This window comes from Megalobrama amblycephala, linkage group LG6 (genome assembly GCF_018812025.1).
Source record: "Megalobrama amblycephala isolate DHTTF-2021 linkage group LG6, ASM1881202v1, whole genome shotgun sequence".
NCBI classification, from domain to species: domain Eukaryota; kingdom Metazoa; phylum Chordata; class Actinopteri; order Cypriniformes; family Xenocyprididae; genus Megalobrama; species Megalobrama amblycephala.
Window position 1 is genome coordinate 20,807,097 of NC_063049.1, and position 25,647 is coordinate 20,832,743.

General features: G+C 36.7%; 1 protein-coding gene across 4 annotated transcripts; it reads left to right on the plus strand.

Moving 5' to 3' along the window:
* Positions 1-25,573, plus strand: als2a (alsin Rho guanine nucleotide exchange factor ALS2 a). 4 transcript variants are annotated; one of them, XM_048193303.1, is made up of 34 exons: positions 1-174; positions 364-431; positions 641-789; positions 2,951-4,312; positions 6,306-6,465; positions 6,571-6,667; positions 7,824-7,901; positions 8,016-8,204; positions 9,008-9,179; positions 9,281-9,470; positions 9,562-9,627; positions 9,729-9,891; positions 9,978-10,109; positions 11,657-11,785; positions 11,876-11,899; positions 13,988-14,058; positions 14,263-14,329; positions 14,412-14,611; positions 16,318-16,383; positions 16,951-17,049; positions 17,187-17,354; positions 17,440-17,551; positions 19,246-19,323; positions 19,440-19,567; positions 19,650-19,826; positions 20,027-20,144; positions 21,022-21,179; positions 21,438-21,554; positions 21,764-21,940; positions 23,657-23,702; positions 23,795-23,856; positions 23,945-24,094; positions 24,205-24,301; positions 24,666-25,573. In XM_048193303.1, exons 2-34 carry the CDS (start codon positions 409-411, stop codon positions 24,702-24,704), a joined length of 5,064 nt encoding a protein of 1,687 aa, XP_048049260.1. In that variant the 5' UTR covers positions 1-174; positions 364-408; the 3' UTR covers positions 24,705-25,573. The 4 variants fall into 4 exon arrangements, with proteins under 4 accessions (XP_048049260.1, XP_048049259.1, XP_048049261.1 ...); XM_048193302.1 differs by having other exon boundaries at positions 2-431; XM_048193304.1 differs by having other exon boundaries at positions 6-431; positions 19,650-19,814.
* The last annotated feature ends 74 nt before the right edge of the window (positions 25,574-25,647 follow it).

The window sequence follows — 25,647 nt, forward strand, 5'->3', positions numbered from 1 at the left end:
TACGTAAATCTGAACGTTGGAACTATTTTGACCCTCCGCGCCTTCCATAGTCCTCAAAACAAACTTCAGAGTTATTCTGCTGTCAAGTTCAGTCGCGAGCTTTCTCGTATTTACAGACATCAAAAGCGGACAGCGATTCTGCCTTAAACTACTGCGGAATGTCATACATTTAACGTAAATCTGTGTGCAAAGTTTTGTAAATACACTTATTGAATGTAATCGAGCGTAACTACTTTTTGTTTGCTCTACAGGGCGGTTTTAATGTGTGATTTCGATAAAGATCTAGTAAATGTGTGAGTGAAGGCGTGTGTGTGTCAGTTACTTTCGCTTGTGAAGTCTGTTTAATTCACCATTTGACCTCAGTTAGTTGCTGGAGTGGCTGTCACACCGTCTAAAATGGATTAAATCATGCTCATGGAGGAAAAGGGCAGGTGCGTACTCGTTTTTATTATAAAGTGTCACTATTGGAAAAGGTTCGTCTAAAAATGATTTTTCTGTCATTACTTTCTCTTTCTCGTGCCGTTTCAAACTGGTATGCTGTTATTTTCCCACCCAGTTGAACACAAAATTGATATTGAAGGATGTTGACCTCTTTACATCAGTTCTTCATGCACATTATAAATGAATGCGTTTGTTGCAGCTCTGGAGAAGATGAGGGCTCTAGAGAGAAAGGTGTGCTCTACAGATGGCAGGGATATTTCTGCGGTGTGACCCCAGAGAGACTGCTTCTGTCCAGGCCTGTGCTTCATGCTGCACTGGGGAATTTACATGGACTTCTGCTGACAGAAGGTCAGATCTCTTGACAAGTAAAGTAAGCTGTAAATGTGGTTGAAATGACTTGATAATTCATTTACAGTCATAAGTTTACACACACTTTGCAGAATCAGCAAAACAGTTTTTAACAAAATAAGAGGGATCATTATAAAATTGCTTGTTTTTATTACACAGCAGATAGTCCATAAGACCAAAATAATAACTAAGTCTATAAAAATGACCCATTCAAAAGTTTACACATGCTTGATCCTTAATACTGTCATTACCTGGATGATCATGACTGTTTACATGTTTTGTGATTGTGAGTTGTTCATGAGTTCTTTGCTTTTCCTGAACATTTAAAGCTGCCGTCCGTAACTTTTTGTGGTTAAAAATGATCCAAAATCAATTTTTGAGCAAGTACATAACCAGCCAGTATTCAAAACTATCTCCTTACCTTATTCCGATTCACAATGGTAAGCTTGTAATAGTGTTTGATCATAAAATCGGTACTGGTAGGTTTCTGCGGGAAATTCGAGTATGCAGCCGTTCGTCTTTGCGTCATTACGTCACTTCTGTTTACATAGAAAAGGAGTCCCAGCTAGTAGCTATATGGCATGTGAGGATGCTGCTGGTAGTGGATCATTTATAGTCTTTTCTCACAGCAGCTGAAATAATTAAACATATCGTTTTGATGGCGGATTGTAAACCGCCATCCAAATGACAATCCAAATCTCCAAATGACAATCTTCAGTGACAACTGGAGATTAAGCCTTAGTCAAAAGCAAAAGACTTCGGGCTGCGGAGTGGCTACAGAAACTGAAATCTACAGGTGGCGCTAATATACAGTAAATACACACAGTCACACAATGCTGATGTTGTTAACAATGTATAACAACAATAAAAATTTGCACGGTTTTGACGTGATCTGAGCTAAGCAATCGTTAGATTTAATCATTGTCAGCGCTATTTATTGTAATGGTTTTTTCTCAGTTTATCAGAACAAAAGTGGCAGACATGTTACCTACTTTTTCAGATGACATTTTCTGGTGAAAATTGTTATTTTGGTCATACTTCCAAGACGTAGAATCTGTGATTCTGAAGTACAGTATCCACACCGGTGCAGTGATTGACAGCAAACATTAGATTCATCCGCGCTAAGGAGCCGTGCCGAGGCACGATCCACGTAAAGATGATAATTACGCAAATAACTGAAATTGCTGGTTTCAAACAGAGATGGCGACAAAGAGGCAAAACTTATGGACTGCAGCTTTAAAGTACCTTGAAATTAAAATGAACAATTCTTATGATGTGTTTAGACTCACATGAGATCACAGCAATAGCAAACGACAACCATTCAATCAATTCCCCAAATCAAGTCCCGTTTGAGAAGCCGTTTTACTCGGATATATACCTCTCAATAGGGAAGAAAAGGCTACTAGTCTTTAAACTGCGCACAGTTCTTCAGAAATATTCTGCAAGTCCTGCACATTCTTTGCTTTTTCAGCATGTTCTGCATATTTGAACCCTTTTCAGCAGTGGTTGTATGATTTTTGAGATCCATGTTTTCACACTGAGGACATTTGATGGACTTGATACATAACTGTTACAAAAGCGTCACACATTCTGACTGATGCTCAAAAAAGCAACACAATGAAATAGTAAGAGAAAACTTTTTGAACACAGTGATCAGACTAAATGATCCTTATTTTGTTTTCTGGGAACCAAAGCCAAATAAGAAAATTGTGCACCTCTTAATCTTTTTCAAAAGCTTACAGATTCTGTAAGGTGTATGTAAACTTATGAAATAGGATAAAATTGATTACACACACACATATTACAAAATGTATTTTATTCCCCTGAGATTCACTTTGTACAGTACTAGTTGCGTTTTTGTTTGCAATAATATTTTAATATTTCATGGCTGTTTTCCACCCTGTCTCTGACCCCTTGAACATGTAATTTTTTTTCTGCGGTAATAATTTAAAACCATTTTTACTGCTTGGTTATAGTACACTTTTAGCACTTTAAGAATTAGAAGAACATTTTTGGGAGTTTTGAAAGTTATAACTGTTATTTCAAAAGTATTCATAAATACCTATGTCAAAAAATTTGAGGATGGATAGAGATAAAGAGATTTCTCATGAAATGATCTTTTGGACACATTGCATAATTGTCAAACATATTCCTCTCTCAGATGGGCATGTGTATAGTATCGGCGAGCAGCCGTGGAAACGAGTCAGTTCTCAGCCTACTGGCCCTGTTTTAGAGAGTGCACTGAAGGAACAGCATGTGATCTCTGTGTCGGCGGGCAGCTTTCACTCTTCTGCTGTAACAGAGGATGGCCTCGTCCACATGTGGGGGGAGAATTCCCACGGCCAGTGTGGCATCTCTGGAATGGACCAAGTACCCAATCCCACTCCCGTTAGTGTGGTGGATGGTGAGACCCATCCTCCGCAACTGGTCCAAGTCCTAAATGTGGCCTGCGGAGCGCAGCACACTCTGGCCCTCTCAAGAAAGCATGAGGTGTGGGCCTGGGGTAGTGGCTGCCAGCTGGGACTGGTTACCAGCATATTCCCAGTATGGACACCCCAGAAGGTGGAGCATTTAGTGGGAAGATATGTGGTTCAGATCGCTTGTGGTGGGTTTCATAGCCTGGCTCTGGTTCAGTTTCTTCCTTCACAAGCGTCCAGTCAGCAAGCTCAGGATAGATGTGGGCAGTGTAAGCAGAGCCTTTACACCATGACTGAAAAGGAAGACCATGTTATTATTTCTGATGAGCATTACTGTCCACTTGGAGTGGAACTGGCTGATTCTAAACAAGGTCGGAGGTCAGGACAAAGCTCTCCGGCTCAGACACCACAAACCAAAAACTCCTCGCCCAGCTCCCTAGTATCACCATTGACCTTGAAGAACATGTGTGCAGGTCAGGGATCCTCATTTGAATCTCAGCAAAGTACCACAAGCCAGGAGACTCAACTAGACCTTGCTGTATCTGAGGCTGGGCATGTACGTCTACGACGAACCAAAAGCACTCCCTACCCTGATGAGCAGGCTCTGAAAGACTACCTCAAAAGGATTTCGGACCAGACCCTCGCTGACCAGGCCGACGCTACCTCTGTGGGAGGTTCCCATCCTCCGAGCCGCCAGTCATCTCTCACGTGTCCTTTCCGATCAAACCAAAGTGATGAGCTTACACTACGTCCCTCTTCACCAACACTGAGCAGACCTGATGGGATCACAGCTTCTGCCAGACAACGCAGTGCATCAGATACTGTCACAGACCGGAAGCACTCTCTCCATTTTTTACCACCACTGGATTCCACTTCTGATGATTCTTCACAGCACTCAAGCGTGGATGGAGGCATTTGCCTCAGTGAACTTTTAATCAGCAATGGATGTTTATTTGAGTCCTGTGAGGAGGGCGTAGAGACAGCTGGAATGGACTTCTGTCCAGCCGATTCTCTGCAAAGTAAGAAGAGCACCAGTCTGACGGACATCACATTAGTGGATGCTGAAGCACATGCTCGCAGAGGGTCTTTTCCTGGCTTCTCTCCAGGTATTGTAAACCTCATGGCTTTTTTTTTTAAAAATATGTTTTTATAAAATGTTATGCCAGTGGCTATACCATTTTATTTAATCAACAATAAGTGTTTAATTTTTGTCAATCCAAATGAATCCAATCTGATTTCAGATTCAGAAAATTCTAAACCCTAAACGTTACATTCACATATGATTTTACATGTGCATTATATGTATTCCAATATGTCAGAAGAACTTTTTATTAAATATTTAGTAAATATTCAGTCTCCTCCACTGACTAGCTTGTTACATGTAAGATGTAAATATGTATACATACTGTATGTACATTCAAGCATTTACATACTTACTTTTTTCTATTAATCAGATTATTTCAGGTCTGCACCACCTCTTTAAAACTGATCAAAATTTCCTTTGGATTGAGGCATTGAGCTCAGTTGGATCGATTGAGGTGTTTTTTTTGAAGGCTTTTCAGTTTTATTGAGCCTTTAATTAATGGCTTAATAATCTGTTAGTAATTGGATTAGGCTAATTACTAACTGATTACTTGGTTGCATATAAACATCGGTATAAAGTGAGTTGTCTCAATCAACCAATCAGGGATTTTTTCTGATGGCCCAACAATTGGGCCAGTAGTTTAGAATTTTGCTTTGCCAGCCAACATTTTTACTACCTAAAAATCACAAAAGAATGATCAATTTTTTGTTTTTAGTAAAGCTATATATATATATATATATATATATATATATATATATATATATATATATATATATATATATATATTTGTTAGAAATCACGCAAATGATTCAAATTTTTAAAAGGCATAAAAATTAATGTAAACTTTTCAGTTGCAATGCAGCACTGGCCTAAAAAGGCCTAAATCTCTATCTCAGAGGGCCATCATTATTGTTGAGGCCAGCCGACATAGTAAAGCATGTCCTGTTGAATACTAGTACTTACTTTATGGAAACACCCTTTTATGAGACACTTTCGCTTGCAGAAGAAATGAATCATGGCTGACTGCACACAGGGTATTTCTACAATGGCATCGGTTACTGAACGCTTTTATTTTGCATGAATCTGCATCCACGTTGATGGTAGTACCAAGACCACTGTTGAAACAACAAATTACTTTAATAGTATAATGCACTTTAAAAGGACAGATGACCCAAAATGAAACATTCTGTCATATTTACTCACCCTTCTGTTGTTCTAAACCTACATGACTTACCTTTTAATGGTCAGAAAATGAATGGTCACAAAACCAAATTTAAATTCTTCAAAATATCTTCAGGTTTGAAATAACATGAAGGTGAGTAATTGATGACAGAATTTTCATTTTTGGAGAATTAACCCTCAAAGGATTAGTTCACTTTCAAATGAAAATTACCCCAAGCTTTACTCACCCTCAAGCCATCCTATGTGTATATGAATTTCTTCTTTCTGATGAACACAATTGGAGATATTTTAATAAATATCCTGACGCATCCACATCCATCCATCATAAACATGTGGTCCATACAGCTCCAGGGGGTTAATAAAGGCCTTCTGAAGCTATATTCAACAAGTTATGAAGTAAAATATCTAGCTTCTGCCAGACCATCTTCCGTATTCAACGTACGAAGAAAGTCTTGACTGGAATTCGTAACTTGAATACAGAAGGCGGAAGGTAGATATTTTATTTCACAACTTGTTAAATATGGATATATTTTTTTTACACAATCACATCGCTTTACTTCAGAAGGCCTTTATTAACCCCCCGGAGCCGTGTGGAGTACATGTTTATGGTGGATGGAGGCACTTTCTTCAGCTCATACTCGTGACTCCTGTTCATATTTCCACGATTGTGTTCGTCAGAAAGAAGAAAGTCATATACACCTAGGATGGCTTGAGAGTGAATAAAGCTTGGGCTAATTTTCACTTGAAAGTGAACTAATCCTTTAAAGAACTTGTAGAAATTCTACTTTTTTAGTAGAATTACATTTTTAGTACACTGTCTTGTTGTATTGCAGTGTCGCCTTCTGACAGTCATCGAACCAAAAATTTGAGAGGTGCTGTGACAACTTCTTCTACCTCAGAATCTAGAAATCTCCTTCCTTCCCTTTACACTGAGGTGTGGAGTTGGGGGAGGGGCCAGGAAGGTCAGCTAGGTCATGGAGACTATTTGCCCAGGTACAATAGAGCCCTCATAAACACATAAATGTTTTGTTTATGTTTAACTGTTGGTTTCTTTGACCACAGTGCATGACTGGAAACATTTTTGTTTTCTCCTTGCAGGTTACAGCCGCTCTGCATTAAGAGTTTAAGTAAAAAGGAAGTTGTCAAGATCACTGCTGGAGCAAATCACTCTTTGGCACTGACAGCTCAGTGTCAGGTAAGGAGGGACTTCAGATTTGGATTTCTCCATTTTATTATAGGCTGCAACTGTGACTGCAGAATGTTTTTCAAAGAGTTTTAAGCCTTGATCCAAAACTAATGTTTGATTCAGAGCAAAAATGTATATACAGCATGAAAAAAGACACAAGGTACAAGAACGTATATCAATGAGGATATTATTATTTATCTCATAAAGCATTGCAAATGATGTAACAGCATCCTGGGTTTTTGCTTCCTAAATTTTAATGTATGATTTTCTTATCAGAAAACTTGAATGGGATTGTTTGCTTTACACAAACTTTAAGTAGGTAGCTAGCTAACATTACCTTACCAGCTTTCAGAACATCGACACAATCCTGCTTGTCGGGATTGCCGTTGTCATGATAACAGTGACTTCTGTTATTGGTGGCTTTTGCCTCAGTATTGTAGGGGCCGTTTACACGACACCATTTTCAACTGAAAACTTTTTATGCGTTCAGGCCGTTAATTACATGACAATAGCATTTCGGGGGCCTGAAAACAAACTTTTGAAAATGGGTTTCAAAGTTTTTGAAAACATTTTTCTCAGTGTAAAAATGCACTTACAAAAATGCAGATTTGTGAAAACAGTGAAGTCATGCGCATGCGTATTACGTGTTCAGTCTATAGGCGCGTAGTGTTTCTTTACAAAAGTGACATTGCCAACTACTGGTCTGGCAGCATAATACAGTGTTTTTAATCGTTTTTAAGGATCCATGTGAACGGGGATTATTTTGATAATGTTGTCATCTGTATGTGCAAAACACAAAGGAAAAAAACTTTTCTGTATTTAATACATTGTTGTCGTGTAAACGTACCCTTAGCATTTTTTTTTTGTCACTTTTATTTATTTATTTTTTTAAAGAAATTTTAATACTTCAAGTTATTTCAGTTACTTTCCAAGGCAACATTTCAAATTTTCATCTATTTCATTTCATTTCGCTTTATTTCAATTACTGAAAAGTATTTTTAATAGTTTCAGTTTTAGTTCACAAAAACAACACTGGTTTAAACATTATTAATTAGTTCCTTGTCTGTTTATATTTTTTATAGGATCTTTTTCTTCCAGATCCCTACAGTTTGTTTTCTTCTGTCACTTTTTCTTCATAACAGTGTGTTTTTCCCCTCTCTCACAGGTTTATTCCTGGGGAAGTGACAAATTTGGGCAGCTGGGTTATATGAATGCTCCCTGCACAGTTCCTAATCTCACCATGGTATACATCCTTTAATTTTTTATGATGTGCAGTCACCTTTTCTGCAAACCTTCCCTTTTAAGGCATACATTTCCTTGTATAAATATGAATGTGTGGTTGTGCGTGTGTCGATAGGTCTCTGACGGTATCCGTGTGTGGGACGTGGCAGCAGGGCAAACGCACACTTTGCTGCTGGCTGATGGAGACTGTTATCAGCCCATTCTCTATTACAGCGGAGAGCAGGTGCTGGAGAACAATGACAGTGCTCATCCCCTCTCCGGGACCTACACCCAGACGCCCACCCTTCTGCCCTTCTGCATGAATGTTCGTATCGACTGTTATAACAGTTTACTCTGTTGATGCAGTTCATGTTTTTGCTGTGGGTAGGCTGTTAGTAAAATAACAATAAACTAGCTGATGCCATTCTTCTTCATTGAAATTTGTTATACATACAGTACATCATTACAATACATAACACAAAATCAGTGACAAAGAAAAAGAAATATATATATATATATATATATATATATATTTATATATATATATATAAATGCAATAAGAATGAATAAAAATAACAAAATATGATAAAACAAAATAGACACTATATACAGTATAGTATAGTAGACTATATATATATTTAAAGTAACTTTTTTGTTAAGTGAAATAAAATAAAATGTAAATATTAGATGAAAACTAAATAAAAATGAGAAATGTACTAAAATTTCCAACTGAAATAAAAATAAATTAAAAGATATAGAATATATTTAAAAATAAAAAATAAAATATTTAAAAATAAAATTTAAAAATATATATAAATATATTTTAAAAATCTAAAAAAAATGAAAAAGCACAACAAAATTACTTAAAATTAAATAAAAATAACAACTTAAAATGTAAAAATAAAATGTTTGAAATATAAATAAAAACTATAATAGTTTAAAAATTATTAAAATAACTGACAAAGAGGCATGCTCTAGAGTTGCTTTAAATACATAATTTTGTTAGGAAGTATCAGTGATTGGTTGGTATGTATAATATACTGGTAGGTGATAGTGTTAGTTTTAAGGTTTGTGATTTATTGTTTTATGTAAAGCAGTAATTCTAATTTTGCTGTGTCCTCTGTTAAGATTGGCTATGTGAGTCAAGTGTTTGGAGGAGGACTGAATTGTTTGGCCTTGGCCGATCAGAACGCAATGGGTTTCATAGCGACAGTCCACGAGCTCGCTTCGGCAGAGAGGAAATTCTACTGCATCCTCAGCAAGGTGAAGAGCCAAATCCTAAGCCCCCTGCTAGCTCGTGGTATGTATCTGATTCTTTTTACTCATTTTTGTTTTGTTCTTGTGGGTTGTTATTGGGTTTTTTAATTGGATATTGATTGTATCTGCTCTGTCGTAATGTAGCGAGTTTGGCCTTGTCTCTGGGTCAGTCCTCCATGTTGCTGTTTCAAGAGATGGCTGGTAGTTTCAGCAAGCTTTGCCATCTGACAGGACAGCACTCAGTATCCCTCACTAACTTCCTGCAGGGAGGCAAAGTGATCAAAACACTGGTCTTGATCAAGAACACAGCCATTTTCATTGACACCTATAAAGAGCAAGTATACTATTCATACTCAAAGAGAACAGCATCTTTTATATTTTAAAATCTCTATAATAACACCACCATTGATTATTTTTATCCTCAGGTACAGCGATCCAGTGGGAAACTTTCTTGTTATGGGAGGATTCCAGTCATTGCTGAAACCCTCACAGTGCGTTGCCATAGCTGAGTCAGCGTACTCATTAATATATCATCTATGGGCATCATAATAATATATATGCTATTTTATTCATGCATGATCTGTTTCTTCAGAGAATTATTTGGAAAGAAACTGGAGTTGATACAGTCTCTGCTAGAGTCCAAGGAGAAGAACCCATCACCCTGTGATCTGTTAGTCAACTTGTTTTATATGCCCTTGCAGCACCTGCATGGGTATAACAGATTACTTCTGAAACTAGCCAACTGCTTCGAAGTGGTAAGAAAATGATCTATTTCTCATTATTCTCTTAAATGGAATGAAAGTGGCATGAAAATACTTGACATTAATCTTTTATTGTTTAGAACACTGAGGAATACCAGTGGATTCAAAATGGTTGCTCCAAATATGAAGCTTTAGCTCGCCTTGTCAGCAAGCAGAGAAAAGATGCTGAGGCCACTTTCAATTTCTGGAAGAACTTCAAAGGAAAGAATTCGGTATGGTACAGAATATGAATATGGACTTGTGTTGCAGTCTCATAACTGTATAATTATAAAGCAGATAGCTGCAGCCCTGGCTTCTGATTGGAAAGAGCTATGATGTGCAATATTACCGTCCCATAGCTGCTATTTTTTGTTGTATAGCACCATTTTTATATAGCAAGGACTGCTTACACTACTGTTCAAATTTTGGGGTCGGTAAGATTTTTCAAAATGTTTTTTGGAAGAAGTCTCTCACCAAGGCTGCATTTATTTCATCAAAAATATAATTAATCAGTGATATTGTGAAATATTTTTAGAATTTAAAATGACTGTCTCCTTTTTTAATATATTTTTATTATATTTAATTCCTGTGATGGTACAGCTGAATTTTCAGCATCGTTACTCCAGTCTTTAGTGTCACATGATCCTTCAGAAATCATTCTAATATGCTGATTTGCGACTCAAAAGAACATTTTTTTATTATCATTATCAATTTTGAAAACAGTTCTGCTGCTTTATATCTTTGTGGAAACCGTAATGGACTTTTTTCAGGATTCTTTGATAAATAGACAGCATTTATTTTAAGTATAAATATTTTGTAACATTATCGATGAATTTAATGCATCCTTGCTGAATAAAAATATCTCTTAAAAAAATTAAAAATAACGTACTGACCCCAAACTTTCGAACGGTAGTGTTTATCTTTTAGCTGAAGTGAATTTGGTTCACATAATAAAAATCCAACAAGATGAACCTAATGTACTTGCTTAGAAAAATTCCTGCTGCACGTGTAGCCCTTTAGCTAGATTCCCAATGTAGCATTGCCTTGCATGTTAATTTATTACAGACCTTTCTCTTACGATGCAGTCAGGTTGGAAAATTAGCTTATTTGCCTAGCAGCTATTATGTTTCAGTTAAACTGTGTAAAAGAATTCATATGTGAATGAAACACACAAAGCAGGAAGTTCTGCATCAATCATTCACATACTGTATATATAACAAAATTCTTGATCTGAGAAATATAGCAAACCATATAGAAAACACCCTCATTAGCATGAGTGCGTGTGAAGAGTACTTGCATTGTGCATTTGAGCTGCAACAGTCTACTTAGATCCAAAAAAAATAGAAAATAAGATGAACTTTTCATTCTTATCAAATATGTCATCATTACTAAGCTACAGTATTTCTTGTCAAAGATCAATATGAGAATAGTTTTCAAAAACAAATAAGAAGACATGTTGGCCTGCTATAGTGGCTAGTACATAATGCAGAACAATCCACCACATTGTTGGCTGGTATTAATTTCACTCTCTGGCAGCAGTACTTGTGAATGTATATTACTTCCCCTGTTAAATGTGGTTAAGTTGACCTACTTACTATTTCTTTTAATGAAATTGAATTGCTCAGCATGCTGCAAGGCTAAATACCCTGCAGATATGACCACATAAGTTTCAGATTCGTTTCTGGTTAGTTTATGTGCAAACCTGTTGGTGGCTGGGCATGTGCACATGTGATGTGTCTCCATGTGTGAAGTTCTCTTTATGTGACCATCTCTTTCTCAGGAATCCCTGCGTAAGCCATCTCGTCGTCTGGTTTGTGAGAGCAGTAATAAAGCTCTGACGTTACAGAACGCTGGAAGATTCTCTGCCAGCTGGTTCATCCTCTTCAGTGATGTCCTAGTTCATGCACAGGTTAATACATTTTTACCGCCCTGTAATTTTCATTACGCTCATTTCTTCATGTTATTCATGTTCTTTTTTTTATTGTCTTCACTCATTCAGGGCACTATTCCATCAAAGAAGCTTGTGAGTATTGTGTGTTTAAGTTTCAGAAGTTTCTGCACAGAATCAGTGTATACTTTAGGGCTTGATTTGAGGCATTGAATGCATTTTTGCACTTTATAAGCCTGATATGTCCATGTGGAAATTGTTGCATATTTAAAGGTCCCGTTCTTCGTGATCCCATGTTTCAAACTTTAGTTAGTGTGTAATGTTGTTGTTAGAGTATAAATAAAATCTGTAAAATTTTAAAGCTCAAAGTTCAATGCCAAGCGAGATATTTTATTTAACAGAAGTCGCCTACATCGAACGGCCAGTTTGGACTACATCCCTCTACTTCCTTCTTTAATGACGTCACTAAAACAGTTTTTTGACTAACCTCCGCCCACAGGAATACACAAGAGTTGCATTTGTAGAGTGTGTTTGTCGCCATGTCGTCGAAACGCTGTTATTTTCATCCCGCAGTCCAATCACCGGGTCTGATTCCGGCTCAAATTAATAGGGTAAAATTAAAGACATGTTTACAATAACACTGAGCGCGTGCATCTCCACGTTATGGTAAGAGGCGTGACTTTTCCGGGCACGGTGCGCTCAGAGCTGTCGAATCACAACACAGGAACCGCTGGCACAATCAGAACTCGTTACATATTTCTGAAGGAGGGACTTCATAGAACAAGGAAGTCATCAGCCCGTTTTTATGACAGTGGAAACAGCGGTATACAGATAAGTAAATTATGTGAAAAATACTGTGTTTTTTTACACGCGAAACATGAACACATGTTATATTGCACACTATAAACACAATCAAAGCTTCAAAAAAACACGAAAAACGGGACCTTTAAAAACATGCTGATATAAGTGTCCCAAGCTAGTCATCCACTGGCATCTTTTACTATTTTTACTTTTAACTGAAGTGCATTATTCTGCTGAAAAGAAAAAAAAATACATGTAGAGTTATGCTATGATCTAATCTGATAAGAAAAAGAATAGGTGTCAGAGATGATAAAGCAAACCTTGCTTTAACTTGGAATCTTTTTTATATACTTTAAACTTTAAAAGAAGGCCAAAAATGGAATAATAATAATAATAATAAAAAAAAATCAAAACCTGTATAGATAGATACTTTATTCATCCTCTAGGGATGAATAACCATTGTGTCCTTGTTATAATGTAATTATACATTAAATACTGAGTAATATTAATTAACTACATGTACCTAATATAGGGTTAGGTTAGGATTAGGGTTGCATATGCATAAATTAGAGTAAATACATGCAATGTGTAAAAAGGACACTATAAAATAAAAGTGTGATCTTCAATTTATTTGCAGAGCAACTAAAACTAAATTAACAATGAAGCTCCATTAATTTAAACTTTAAAAAGATATAAGTTACTGTTTTCAGTGTGTGTGTGTGTGTGTTTATTTTCAAGTATGCTGGCATATTGCTTTATATCGCTTTGTGGTTTTTGAAACTTGAACTGTGTTTGCTGTGACAATTTGCTTGGTTTGTCTGTATTTCTTCTTGGTGCAATGCCAGCGGTTTGAAAACATCAAACATTTAAATATTTCAGTTCCCTCTTTGTCTGCACAAGCTTTTTACAAAGTCAGTCAGAAGTAGTACCCCTCTGAGTCGTGCGACAGATTTATTCAAGTTAGACAAAGACCCACGTACCATCATATCATGTCATAGCACATCATATAACATATCACATCTTAATATATTGTGTCATTGCATACTTTTTATTTCCATAACATTAAACTTTTTTTTTTTTTTTTACTTTGTTGATTAATGCTTCAGTTGTTGTGAAATGTTTAAATATTGGGTGTGGTTTCCCATGTGTAAGAGAGCATGTGATTATTCTGATGTAGGTACATGGGTGTGTGTTTGTGTGAATAGCTGGGTAAAGCTTCTTTGAGAGTCTTCAAAATAGCTAATGTGTTTCAGGCAAATCTGTTTTATTCACAAACTACTAGATATATTTCCTGTTTAAATGTTCTTTCTTGACTCTGCAGCAGCACAGCATACAAAAGCTTTAGTTTTATTCCTGTAGACGAGGGAGTAGTTTGCCTTTGTAACTGAATAAACTCTTTTTTTTTTTTTTCTTCTTCTTCAGTTCTCATCTCACTACGTCTACCCACTTGCTACACTCTGGGTGGAGCCCATCTCAGATGAAAGTTTGGGCCTGTAAGTTATTCATCAGAATATCTTTTATCTTTCATTTAAACAGTACTGATACATTTCAGTGTATTTTAATTTAGCATGGCATTTCATTAAATATTAACCTGTTGGGAATGCTCTTGCACTTACTGAAGGAGAGTTTTAAGGACACTGTTGTGACTATACAAAAAAAAATTCTGCCCCAGTTTAACCTATAACTGTCATTGCTAGACTTGCCCTTAAGCTGACCACACCTGAAGATAGCTTTGTTGTTCTTGCATCTTCTCCTCTGGAAAAGGTAATGCACTGATGCAGTCAGAGATTGGTTGATAAGTTTCTCTGCTTTGTGTTAATTCTGCCGTCCTCTTCCTATCTGTTAGGGCAAGTGGCTGAGAGCCATTAACCAGGCCATTGATGACGTGCTTGCTGCAGGCCTTAACAGGAGGACACGTGGGTCTAGAAGTAGCCAGAATGGAGATCCTCCTGTGTCACGTACTTCCACCTACACTTTCAGCAAAGAGGGCCGACTTAAGGATGCTTTGTATGAGGGCCGCTGGCTATCAGGAAAACCTCATGGCAAGTGAGTGCATACCCATGCTGACTGTTTGTATTCACACTCTATTCAATAAAAATATTATTCATATAATTGCGAAGGGCTGTCATGCATTTATGTTTAATTTTTAGTTAACTGCAGTGGCAGTCCTGGCTATCTTGTTTTTCTTTTTTCTTCTGAAATATTTGAATCCACTGCGGATTCACTTAGGGATGCATGATATATCGGCCACCATATCGGTATCGGCCGATATATGTTCATTTTTAATGTTATCGTTATTGGCCCAATAAGATATTATTTGATAAATAATGGATTTTTCCTTCTGATGAGACACTTCAGATGCGCACTGTTCACCATGATGGTTTTGAATTGCTCGAAATATGATTGGAGTCACTTCAAAAAGAAAAATACAGTCAAGTACAACATGTGCAGCGCAAATCTGTCATATAGGCTACATAAAATTATAATGAGAACATTATAATGGTGTGCTTGGGACATGGCTTTTAAAGGTGCCCTAGAAATAAAAATTGAATTTACCTTGGCATAGTTGAATAACAAGAGTTCAGTACATGGAAATGACATACAGTGAGTCTCAAACACCATTGTTTCCTCCTTCTTATATAAATCTCATTTGTTTAAAAGACCCCTGAAGAACAGGCGAATCTCAGCAAAACACAGACTGTTACGTAACATTCGGGATCATTAATATGTACACCCCCAATATTTGCATATGCCAGCTCATGTTCAAGGCATTAGACAAGGGCAGCCAGTATTAACGTCTGGATGTGCACAGCTGAATCATCAGACTAGGTAAGCAAGCAAGAACAATAGCGAAAAATGGCAGATGGAGCAATAATAACTGACATGATCCATGATATCATGATATTTTTAGTGATATTTGTAAATTGTCTTTCTAAATGTTTTGTTAGCATGTTGCTAATGTACTGTTAAATGTGGTTAAAGTTACCATCGTTTCTTACTGTATTCACGGAGACAAGACTGTTGTTATTTTCATTTTTTAAACACTTGCAGTCTGTATAATTCATAAACACAACTTCATTCTTTATAAATCTCTCCAACAGTGTGTAATGTTAGCTTTAGCCACGGAGCACCATCAAACTCATTCAGAATCAAATATAAACATCCAAATAAATACCATACTTACATAATCAGGTATGTTGCATGATGAACACTTTGTAAAGATCCATTTTGAGGGTTATATTAGCTGTGTGAACTTTGTTTATGCTGTTTAAGGCAGTCGCGAGCTCGGGGGGTGGGGAGCATGAGAATTTGAAGGGGCCGCAACCTATATATCGGTGCATAGTTAATGATGCCCCAAAATAGACAGTTAAAAAAAATGAATAAAAAAAAATCTATGAGGTATTTTGAGCTGAAACTTCACAGACACATTCAGGGGACACCTTAGACTTATATTACATCTTTTGAAAACACGTTCTACGGCACCTTTAATGGGAAAACTTTTGTCTTTGTAATCAAGTGCTCAAAAATGATAGAAAAATTTTGATTTAGATTTATCAGTCAATATATTGGTTATCGGCTTTCAAATATAAAGAATTATCGTTTATCGGTATCGGCCAAAATGTTCATTTCGGTGCATCCCTAGATTCACTATGATACAGCATCATGTTGTAGCTAAAAATGGAAGTGGCTTTTGAGTGTTACGGCGGTTCATGTGTGATACATGTGCCTTCTGTTTTCCTTTCCTTAAATAGGGGGATTCTGAAGTGGCCAGATGGGACGGTATACTGTGGGACATTCAAGAACGGGTTGGAGGATGGGTCAGTACACACACTGTTAAAGATGAACATACTTGTGCTTGCAGATTCTTCGGTATGTACACTGCCGTTCAAAAGATGGGGTCTGTAAGATTTTTTTTTTTTTTGAAAGAAATTACTTTTATTTAGCAAGGACACATTAAATTGATCAAAAGTGACAGTAAAGACATTTATAATTTATAACTTTCCATTTGTCAAAGAATCCTAAAAAGTGCATCACGATTTATACAAAAATATTAAGCAGCACAGCTGTTTTCAACATAATAAAAAGAAATGTTTCTTGAGCATCAGATCAGCATATTAGAATGATTTTTGAAGGATTATGTGACACTGAAGACTGGAGTAATGATGCTGAAAATTCAGCTTTACCATCACAGGAATAATTTACACTTTAAAATATATTAAAATAGAAAATAGTTAAATTGTAATAATATTTCTTAATATTACTGTTTTTACTGTATTTTTGCCTTGGTGAGTATAAGAGACTTCTTTCAAAAACATTTACAAATCTTACCAACCCCAAACTTTTGATCAGTAAAGTATATGCATTTTATACTCTTTTCTGTGCAGATTTGGAGATTATATGATGCCCAACACAACCCTCAACAAGTTTGAGCGTTACCAAGGTCACTGGAAGGAGGGGAAAATGCATGGCTTTGGCACATACTGGTAATAACTATATAAATGTGTGTGTGTTAAATCATATCTTTGGGTCATTATCAGTTTATCAGAGACCCTGAACATCTTAAATTGCTACAATTGCCATCAAGTACCTTGCCCACGTTCTGACTGCTCTGTCTTTGCAGGCATGCTTCAGGTGAGGTATACGAGGGCTTGTTCAGGGAGAACATGCGTCATGGTCACGGCATGTTACGGAGTGGGAAGTTGGCCTCTCCTTCCTCCAGTAGTGTGTTTGTGGGCCAGTGGGTTCAAGGGAAGAGAACAGGCTATGGGGTATGCGATGACTTCAGCAGGTATGTACATTGTAGTTACCAAATTTGAGATTTTAAACATCTTCCTTCTATAAACAACTAATGAACGTCTTTCTATATCTCCCAGAGGAGAGAAATACATGGGAATATGGCTTGATGACCAGCGACATGGAGATGGGGTCGTTATCACTCAGTTTGGATTGTATTATGAAGGAAACTTCTCCAGTAACAAGATGATGGTCAGTTGAGCTGGGATCACTATAATATTACATAAATGCCTGCATTTAACAAAGTGCCTGTAAATTTGCTGATATCGAATATAGACATATACAGGGAGTGCAGAATTATTAGGCAAGTTGATTTTCTGATCATATTTTTTTCCCAAGCACATTTTACCAATTCCAATCCACATCAATCTTAATAACTACTATTAATATTGTTTTTAATCATTTATAAGTGATATATAATTGTTCATGAAGGCTGGAAATGAAAAATGCCTTATATTCAGGTGTGCAGAATTATTAGGCAAGTTTTCTTTTACAGGCAAAATGAGCCAAAAAAGAGATTTAACTCAGACTGAAAAGTCAAAAATTATTAAATACTCATGAGAAGGACGCAATACTAATGCAATACTAGAAATTGCAAAGTTAAAGCATGACCAAGGGACAGCAAAATGCTCATTGGGTCAGCGGGGTCAGACAAAAACAGGTGGAAAAGAAAAGACACATGTTAACTGCAAAATAATTAAGAATTAAGGTGAAGAATTAAGTGTGAAACCATCAGGAACCCTTTAGTCTCCAGCGCCACCATTTTCCAGAGCTGCAACCTACCTGGAGTCTCCAGAAGTGCAAGGTGTTAGGATCTCAGAGACTTAGGTTAGCTAAAGAATCCTAAAAAATGACCTGCACTTGATAAGAATCACAAGCTGAAGTGTTATAAAATACATGAAGACTGGGTTTTAATAGGGCTTATAGACAGACAGCTTGAGAATGACTCCTGATGGACCAGCACCACATCCTCTTGTACCACTGTTTGAAGAATTTATCCAGAATCTGGCAGTAAGGTGTTTGAGTTCACTTTTAGTCCATCTCTTATCCTGAAATGTCTGTCTTGCAGAGATGGACTAAAAATGATCTTCCAAAACTTACTGCCAGATTCTGGAAGATAAATTCTTCAAACAGTGGTACAAGAGGATGTGGTGCTGGTCCTTCAGGAGTCACTCTCAAGCTGTCTGTTTATAAGGCCTATAAAAACCCAGTCTTCATGTATTTTATAACACTTCAGCTTGTGATTCTTATCAAGTGCGGGTCATTTTTTAGGATTCTTTAGCTAACCTAAGTCTCTGAGATCCTGAGACCTTGCACTTCTGGAGACTCCAGGTAGGTTGCAGTTCTGGAAAATGGTGGCGCTGGAGACTAAAGGGTTCCTGATGGTTTCACACATAATTCTTAATTATTTTGCAGTTAACGTGTCTTTTCTTTTCCACCTGTTTTTGTCTGACCCCGCTGACCCAATGAGCATTTTGCTGTCCCTTGGTCATGCTTTAACTTTGCAATTTCTAGTATTGCATTAGTGTTGCGTCCTTCTCATGAGTATTTAATAATTTTTGACTTTTCAGTCTGAGTTAAATCTCTTTTTTGGCTCATTTTGCCTGTAAAAGAAAACGTGCCTAATAATTCTGCACACCTGAATATAAGGCATTTTTCATTTCCAGCCTTCACGAACAATTATATATCACTTATAAATGATTAAAAACAATATTAATAGTAGTTATTAAGATTGATGTGGATTGGAATTGGTAAAATGTGCTTGGGAAAAAAATATGATCAGAAAATCAACTTGCCTAATAATTCTGCACTCCCTGTACTTGTTATACTAGGTACAGTGTGTACTATTATTTGAGCAACTTACTAAGTCATTTTTTCTTATACAGGGCAATGGGACTCTTCTCTGTGATGATGACACAGTCTTTGAGGGCGAGTTTTCAGAAGACTGGACTCTGTGTGGAAAGGTGTAATTGAAATAATGTGACAGTTTCCTGTGACAGTAAATGTGTAGAAACCATATTTGTGATTTGTGCATCTAAATGCTTGTGTGTCTGTCTCCTGTGGTTTTCTGGATTTGAAGGGCGTTCTTTTCATGCCTAATGGTGACTCTTTGGATGGGGTCTTTGATGGTCACTGGGGAACCGGTCTGAGAGTGGCTGGAACTTTTACAAAACCCTTTGAAACTTTGAGGAGAGAAATCAAGATGCCGTAAGTGTATCACGAATAATGCTTTGGCCTACTGTATATTTATTTGTACAGTATTTTTACACCTGTGTGTGTTTGTGTATAGTGTGGCTGGTCAACACGCAGTGCCTGCAGAAGAAAGGTGGAAAGCCGTGTTTGAGGAGTGCTGGGGTCGACTAGGCTGTGAAACTCCTGAGCAGGGATTGTATGAGAAAGCCTGGGAGAACATCGCCATCTCCCTCACTGCCAGACGCAGACAACAGAGAGATCGGTATGAGCAGAGGTGCAGTCACACTAGACTTGTAACACAAAAATGCTTTGTACCCTGCAACAAATAATGAAATAACAAATACTGATTTAATAGTTTACCAAACTTGAAGTTTGGTACACAAATGAACTATTTTGTTAATATGCAAATGAATGTAAGAGTATGGTGCATCTTAATGTATGAAGAAATCACCAGTGATGTATGTATGTCTGTAGACCAGAGGAGCTGAGCCGGTCTCAGACTAAGATGCTGGAGAGTCTTGAGGTGATTCCTCAACATGTGGGCCCTGTTACTGCAGACTCCTACAACAACATCCGTCGGTATCTCATGAAGGTGAGATTTCCAAAGGCTTATTAACAACAAGTCTGCAGAACTGTAAAGATGCCTCAAAAAAGCATTCGGACACTCATTGGACATTTGGAAATGTCATGGCAATAGATACAAAACCAAGTGGTGATGCTTGAGCTTTTTCAAAGCTAATATACTTTTGTAAGCCATTTTTACCCTGACTTTTGAACTAACGAGGTGATTTTTAGTAGAGAACTGAGTTCATTCATACATCATGTTCTCACAGGTCCAAGCAGAGCAACCACAGGTAGACATGTTCCACTGACATTTAATAGCTATAAAGTGTCCAAATACTTTTTGATGTTTTGAAATGTGTGCTTGCGGTATTTTTTCTTTAAAATAAATGCAATTTAGTTCAATATTTTGTTATACGTTGCACTTGCACTACTGTTTTTTAATGATTTTACAGTTTTAAAAAAAAAAAAATTTAATGTGTTTGAAAGAAGTTTCTTATGCTCACCAAGCAAAAACAGTAATATTGTGAAATATTATTACAATTTAAAATGTAATTTATTCTTGTGATGGCAAAGCTGTACTTTCAGCAGTCTTCAGTGTCACATGATCCTTCAGAAATAATTCTGATATGCTGATTTGGTGCTCAAGAAACATTTCTTATTATCAATGTTAAAAACAATTGTGCTGTTTTTGTGGAAATGGTGATACATTTTTTTTTCAGGAATCCTTAATAAATGGAAAGTTCAAAATGAAAAATTGAAATTAAAATCTTTTGTAACATTATAAATGTCTTTACTGTCACTTTTGATTAATTTAATAAATAATACCCCGATTTTTTGAACAGTAGTACATTTATACATTTTTAAATGTCTGAATACCTTTTTTGGGATGTAATGACTCCCTTCAGGCCTGTGATACCCCTCTGCACCCACTGGGCTGGCTGCTGGAGACCCTCGTCACTGTGTACAGGATGACCTATGTTGGCGTGGGCTCCAATAGACGCCTCCTACAGCAGGCAGTGGAGGAGATCCAGTCATATCTAACACGCATATTCCAAATAGTCAGGTAAAAAGTTCAGGCTTTTCTGTGATTGCTTCACAATGAGCTCCCACATACTCCAGAGCTTTAAATGCCAGTGAAGCATTTTGCAAAGTTCACTTTCCTTGTAGTGAATGCTCTGTTCTTCTTTCATTATTACTGCTTTATTACATAATGAACTCTGGCATGACATTATTTTCATTACAGTTCTCATAGACCACTGCATATTAATAGATTTTCCTGACAAAGTTGTTGTTTTTCAAGTGTTATAAATATTTGCCATAGGTTTCTATTTCCTGGTCTCCCTGAGGATGGTGGTTTTATTCTGGATTCCTCCACTTCCTCAGATGAGGGCACAGACTCTCTTAACAGCAGTACACATTCAGAAACTCCACAGCATGGGTAAGACAGCACCACTATGACTGAACCAATGTTTTGCATCACTACTAGATTTATTCAGAACCTGTTAAACATGTAAATAGTGGATCTGTCCCAAACCTAGTGGGCTGCCTAACATCTGTTTGTGTGTGTAGAATAGATAGTTAGATACTTAGATATAGATATATACTGTCGTAACAATTAAACAGGCTTGTGTGTTGTGTGTGCTGCAGTTTGATAGTGAGCAGCTCAAGTCTTCTCCTGCCGGTGTTGCTGCCGAGGCTTTACCCTCCTCTCTTCACCCTCTACACACTAGAGAAAGAGAGAGAGGAGGAAGTGTACTGGAACTGTGTGTTAAGACTCAACAAACAGCCTGATCTCGCCCTCCTAGCATTCCTTGGAGTACAACAGTAAGTGACAAAAGTAACAGTACCATATAAAATATTTCTCTATCACAGTGTTTATGTTGCAATTATAGTGGCTTTAAAAAGTGTTTAGATGCTTAAAGGCCTTTTCACACTACGCCAACAGAGAGCTGGTAGACAGTTTTGTCGTTTTTAATTAATAAAAAAATGGATATATTCTTTAAAATTAAGACAAAAAGTATTTAGACGTCCTTCCTTTGTAATTAAAGGTGCCCTAGAACTTTTTTTAAAAAGATGTAATATAAGTCTAAGGTGTCCCCTGAATGTGTCTGTGAATACCCCATAGATTTTTTTTAATTCATTTTTTTAACTGCCTATTTTGGGGCATCATTATAAATGAGCCGATTCAGGGCTACTGTCCCTTTAATTCTCATGCTCCACGCCCACGGAGCTCGCGCTTGCCTTGAACAGTGCATAAACAAAGTTTACACAGCTAATATAACCCTCAAATGGATCTTTACAAAGTGTTCGTCATGCATGCGGCATGCATGCGTCAGATTATGTGAGTATTGTATACTGTTAAATTGTTTACATTTGATTCTGAATGAATTTGAGGCTGTGATCCGTGGCTAACGGCTAATGCTACACTGATGGAGAGATTTATAAAGAATGAAGTTGTGTTTATGCATTATACAGACTGCAAGTGTTTAACAATGAAAATAGTGACGGCTCTTGTCTCCGTGAATTCAGTAAGAAACGATGGTAACTTTAACCACATTTAACAGTACATTAGCAAAATGCTAACGAAACATTTAGAAAGACAATTTACAAATATCACTAAAAATATCATGATATCATGGATCATGTCAGTTATTATTGCTCCATCTGCCATTTTTCGCTATTGTTCTTGCTTGCTTACCTAGTCTGTTGATTCACCTGTGCAGATCCAGACATTACTGGCTGCCCTTGTCTAATGCCTTTCATAATGTTGGGAACATGGCTGGCATATGCAAATATTGGGGGCGTACACCCCGACTGTTACGTAACAGTCGGTGTTATGTTGAGATTCGCCTGTACTTCGGAGGTCTTTTAAACAAATGAGATTTATATAAGAAGGAGGAAGCAATGGTGTTTGAGACTCACTGTATGTCATTTCCATGTACTGAACTCTTGTTATTCAACTATGCCAAGGTAAATTCAATTTTTAATTCTAGGGCACCTTTAAACGTAACTTTAATCATAAAATAAACAAACAAAAAAAAAATGAAAGGAGCAGCAGTGGCTGACTATGGCATGCAAGCATCATAAAAGCTCAGGAGCTCCGGACTCGATCTGCTCTTACGACTCTCGGACCCACTTTGCTTCATACCACAGTAACATTAATAAAATTTATTACATTAGCTCATCCATGAACATGATTTCTGCCTGAGTCCCATCAGATTGCTTTCCATTGGCTGTGGAAGTGAAGATGACATGATTCCACGCTCATTCACGGCGTCATCAAGCTATGCCTTTGTTATTGTTTTGAATAAGCAGCGAAACTTACATACTGTGCCTCTAAGTCTATGAAAATGTAATATTATATTTAATATATTTAATATTTTGTTTTTAATGCAATGAAATGTTTATATTTTATGCATGGTTTAAGTGTTGAAATACTTTCTTTTGTCTTTGTATACAGTATAATGACTAATCAAAGCCTCAGTCCAGGAGAGACGGTAACGTTTATAATATTGAAATGAATGTCTCTTTGTGTTCCAGAAAGTTCTGGCCAGTTTCTATCTCTGTATTGGGAGAGATAAAGCAGGTGAACCTTTCTGCCATTTCTAAGAAAATAATCAGTGATGAAATGTTGGTAAAATAAATGACTTAAATGGTTAAATTGGATTTATTGGACAGGTGTTGCCTAGTACTAAAGACGCCTGCTTCGCTACTGCTGTTGAAACCCTGCAACAGATCAGGTAAAACCAGTCTGTGTGTAAAACAACAACAACAACACTTTAGTGGCAACTTTCTTATATATTTTTATTGTTGTCTTTGCTTCTACAGCACAGCATTCACTCCCTCAGACAAGTTACAGGTGATACAGTTGACCTTTGAGGAGGTCACCCAGGACGTGCAGGCTCTGCTTGGGCAGGAGTTTCTGTGGTGCATGGATGACCTCTTTCCAATCTTCCTCTATGTGGTGCTCCGTGCACGGTACTTTTCCAAAACTTTCACTGCATATGGACCTCATGGTAATGAAGTTATCAGTTGAAACATTCAGTTTGTCTGCCCACGTAAAGACACTTTTGCTTGTGAATGTGTAGGATCAGAAACCTGGGCTCTGAAGTCAGTCTGATAGAGGACCTTACAGACTCCAGTCTACAGCTGGGACAGCTTGGGTTCATGTTGACAACTCTCAAGGTGAGAATGAAATTACAATTTCTTTTCTTTTTTTCACACATTCAGGGACAAGAAACATTACTACTTTCTAAATCGTAAGATTATATAATTATTAGAAATCAATTTTACCTTGGTCATTTGAAATTAAGCTTGATGTAACTATGCAAGTTTTAGAACTCAAAACTGAATAATAAATAAATCATATGAACCCTTTTTAATATTGAGGGCTGGTTTTATGGACAATTGTTTTATTTGGAAAGTTAAAGTCTTTAAGGATTTGAATGAATTTTAAAGATAATCTCATCACGCACAATCACTAGTCACCTTTCATTCTTTTCCAAATTTTTACTTTAATCTCTTTCTCTCTGTTTATCTATGCCTTTAGGCCTGCTACAACCAGATTCAGCTTGAGAAGACTACATAGGATGGGTTGGTTTGTGAGCAGTGCAGCCGCAGCTTTGCCAACTTGCACACGTTCTTATGGAGCAGGTGCCGTTTAAATAGACACGGATTACAGGTCAATTCAAGATGTGCTTATTTATTTCAGGCCTCAAGAAGAGGCTCACATTCCACTCAAGCACTCCCTTAAGCACTGTGCTACAGAGATGACTCAGATTTTTTTTTAATGTTTTGATACTCTCAAACTGACCATTAGACTGACAGTAAAGTTGCGCCTTAAAGAAAAATGTACATTTCAACATCCAAATTAACCTGGAAGAAAAGAGACTTACTCTATTTTATGCAAAAAATTATTCAAGCACTCACCGTGTGCCAATATTTTATACCAGTTTGGGTAATAACTGACACTCATTACTATATGACTATATATTATTTGGTATCAGTCTGTTACTGACTTATGTTCTGATACTCCAACTAATGATAATGCTCAGATTAATCAGATGAAACTATATAATTGTATCAGAGCAGTACCTATGTATTAAGGTATCTTTGGTTTTTTTGAGTGACATCAACTTGAACAACATTTACACTATATAAAACTCATAAAAAAAACAAAAAAAAAAAACTTATTTATATAAGGAACATAGCAATGAAGAAACAGCAGCATTTACAATATTTTGCTATAGAAAATGCATAAATGAACTACAGATGAAAAGTTTGAGTTCAGTAAGATTTTTTTTTGTGTTTTTGACAGAAGTCCCTTCTGCTCACTAAGGTTGCATTTTTAAAAAAAAAAAAATCAAAAATACAGTAAAAACAGTAAATTTGTCAAATATTTATATAATAAATATTATATAATTTAAAATAACTATATTCTATTTCAGTATATCTTAAAATGTAATTTATTCCTGTGATGGCGAAGCTGAATTTTCAGCACCATTACTCCAGTCTTCAGTGTCACATGATCC

Bases quoted from the DNA above. Each gene is read 5' to 3' on its own strand.
- als2a (XM_048193303.1), top strand. From the start codon at position 409: ATGCTCATGGAGGAAAAGGGCAG. The intron at 7,902-8,015 runs GTATACATCCTT...GTGTGTCGATAG, and splicing joins CAGTTCCTAATCTCACCATG to GTCTCTGACGGTATCCGTGT. The intron at 14,059-14,262 runs GTAAGTTATTCA...TGTCATTGCTAG, and splicing joins TCAGATGAAAGTTTGGGCCT to ACTTGCCCTTAAGCTGACCA.